The sequence below is a fragment of the Psammomys obesus genome, unplaced genomic scaffold (assembly GCF_907164565.1).
Source record: "Psammomys obesus unplaced genomic scaffold, mPsaObe1.curated_primary_1811, whole genome shotgun sequence".
NCBI lineage: Eukaryota > Metazoa > Chordata > Mammalia > Rodentia > Muridae > Psammomys > Psammomys obesus.
In genome coordinates this window covers 13,776,685-13,778,404 of record NW_026593286.1, presented here as the reverse complement: position 1 = coordinate 13,778,404, position 1,720 = coordinate 13,776,685, and the positions used below count along the sequence as shown (strand labels likewise).

Genomic DNA, 1,720 nt, shown 5'->3' with positions numbered 1-1,720 from the left:
TACTTTCAAGAATTCAACTATGAACTATGGGAACATTCTGCTCACTCAAACCAGTCCATGATACACTCTTTCTCTCTCTTACACACACACACACACACACACACACACACACACACACACATGCACACACACACACACAAATGGAATGTTTTAGTTCTTGATCGACAACAAAGAGTTGGGGACATTTTGATATGTAATCAGGTTACATCACTGCCTTAAAATGGTGTGATTTATATCTCTGGGTCTTCCTTGCCTCTCCTGCTTTTTGTCCAATATGTTCAAAGAATCTGAAAGCAACTACTGGAGAAAGAAAATCAATCACTTGCTTTTGTCTCTACCTTCCCCAAAGGCTGATTTTTTTTTAATTTTTATTTATTTATTTTTGTTTGTTTTTTTGTTTTGTTCTGTTTTTTGTTTTTTGTTTTGTTTTTTTTTTTTCTGAGAAGATTCTTCATGTCTAGTCTGTGGAGGCCGGAAACAGGGCCAGTTTAGCTCCAAGTGGACAGTTCACTTACGCAATATCTGGCTTGAGAAAATGAAAGGCACCTGTAAGGAAACACACGCAGCTTTTTAGGTCACGCTGGGACAATTCACAGTTAGGGGCAAGATCAGCTACAGGCTGACAACGTCATATCTAATACCACGGTATCAAAGGATCGAGACTAATATTTTTATTCCTGAGACAAGTTTGACACAACTCTGTGTCCCGGGCTTATCCCCATATGATCCTGGCGCTGACCTCATTAAGAACATGTGTTTCTAATGCCAGAGGTTATTTCATTTTGGCCAACCTCTGTGTTTTACCTACTGACAATCCGGTTTTATGTCCCAACAATTAATAACTGCAAGATGTTATTGACATCGGTTAAGAAAATAATTACACAAGGAAGCCTGTGCTGTAGCAATCAGCTGGCTTTGCCACAAAACTGATACTGGGATGAAAGGCTTAATCATGCCTCCAGGTCCCCTTTCTCAGACAAGAGGTGATCTCTCTCCCTTCTAGGAGGAACTACCCCCTAGAACGTCCAAGGCTTACTTTGTCCATATTGCCCATACTGGTAGCCTGTGACAGGGTCCATACTGTAGCCCGTGGTACTATAGGTGGGAGGACAATAGGGCTGAGATGTGGGCAGACTGTCCACACTCTTCATATGTTCCAGTCTCTGACTGCAGCTGGCTGACACCGTGGTCGTGGGTTCCAGGCCTCCAGTGAGAGGAGAGAGAGCATAGTCGGTCTGAGGCTGGTGTGGTACCCCACCGTGGTTGGTCAGAAGTCCCATTACCTGCAATAAGAGGCAGATTGGAAGAGGTTAGAAGTGGGCAGAAACAGACGGCATCCCAGAACCAGCGCAGGATCTTGAAAGGCCAACTTTTATGTCTATAGAAATCTGTTGAGGAGCAGTTTTGAAGGCTTTGACCCCGATTCAAAGTGGCAGCCACATGACCTCACCCAAAGATAACATCTGACTGCAGTTTCAGCCAAAGGAAGGGGAGGGAGAAGGAAAAGAAGGAAGGAGAGGAGGAAGACAGAGAAGGAGAGATTATGCCATGTCCGTTGTGATAACATCAGACTGGAATTTCAAAGAAAAGTAAAGAAGCGACAGAAAGAGGGAGACGTTATATCAGTCTATAGAGAAAAATGTTTAATATAGTACATCTGGACACTCAAGTGATTGTACGTGTGTGTGTGTGTGTGTGTGTGTGTGTGTGTGTGTGTGTG

At 43.4% G+C, this 1,720-nt stretch overlaps 1 protein-coding gene across 2 annotated transcripts in view; it reads right to left on the bottom strand.

The window, feature by feature from the left end:
• Positions 1-511: 511 nt before the first annotated feature.
• Pax3 (paired box 3) overlaps positions 512-1,720 on the bottom strand; it is a 95,055-nt gene continuing 93,846 nt past the window's right edge. For both annotated transcript variants that reach the window (XM_055616835.1, XM_055616836.1), the window contains exons 8-9: positions 1,037-1,283; positions 512-546 (exon numbers count right to left, since the gene is read on the bottom strand). In XM_055616835.1, coding sequence (XP_055472810.1) covers positions 512-546; positions 1,037-1,283 — 282 coding nt within the window. The remainder of the gene's footprint in view (positions 547-1,036; positions 1,284-1,720) is intronic.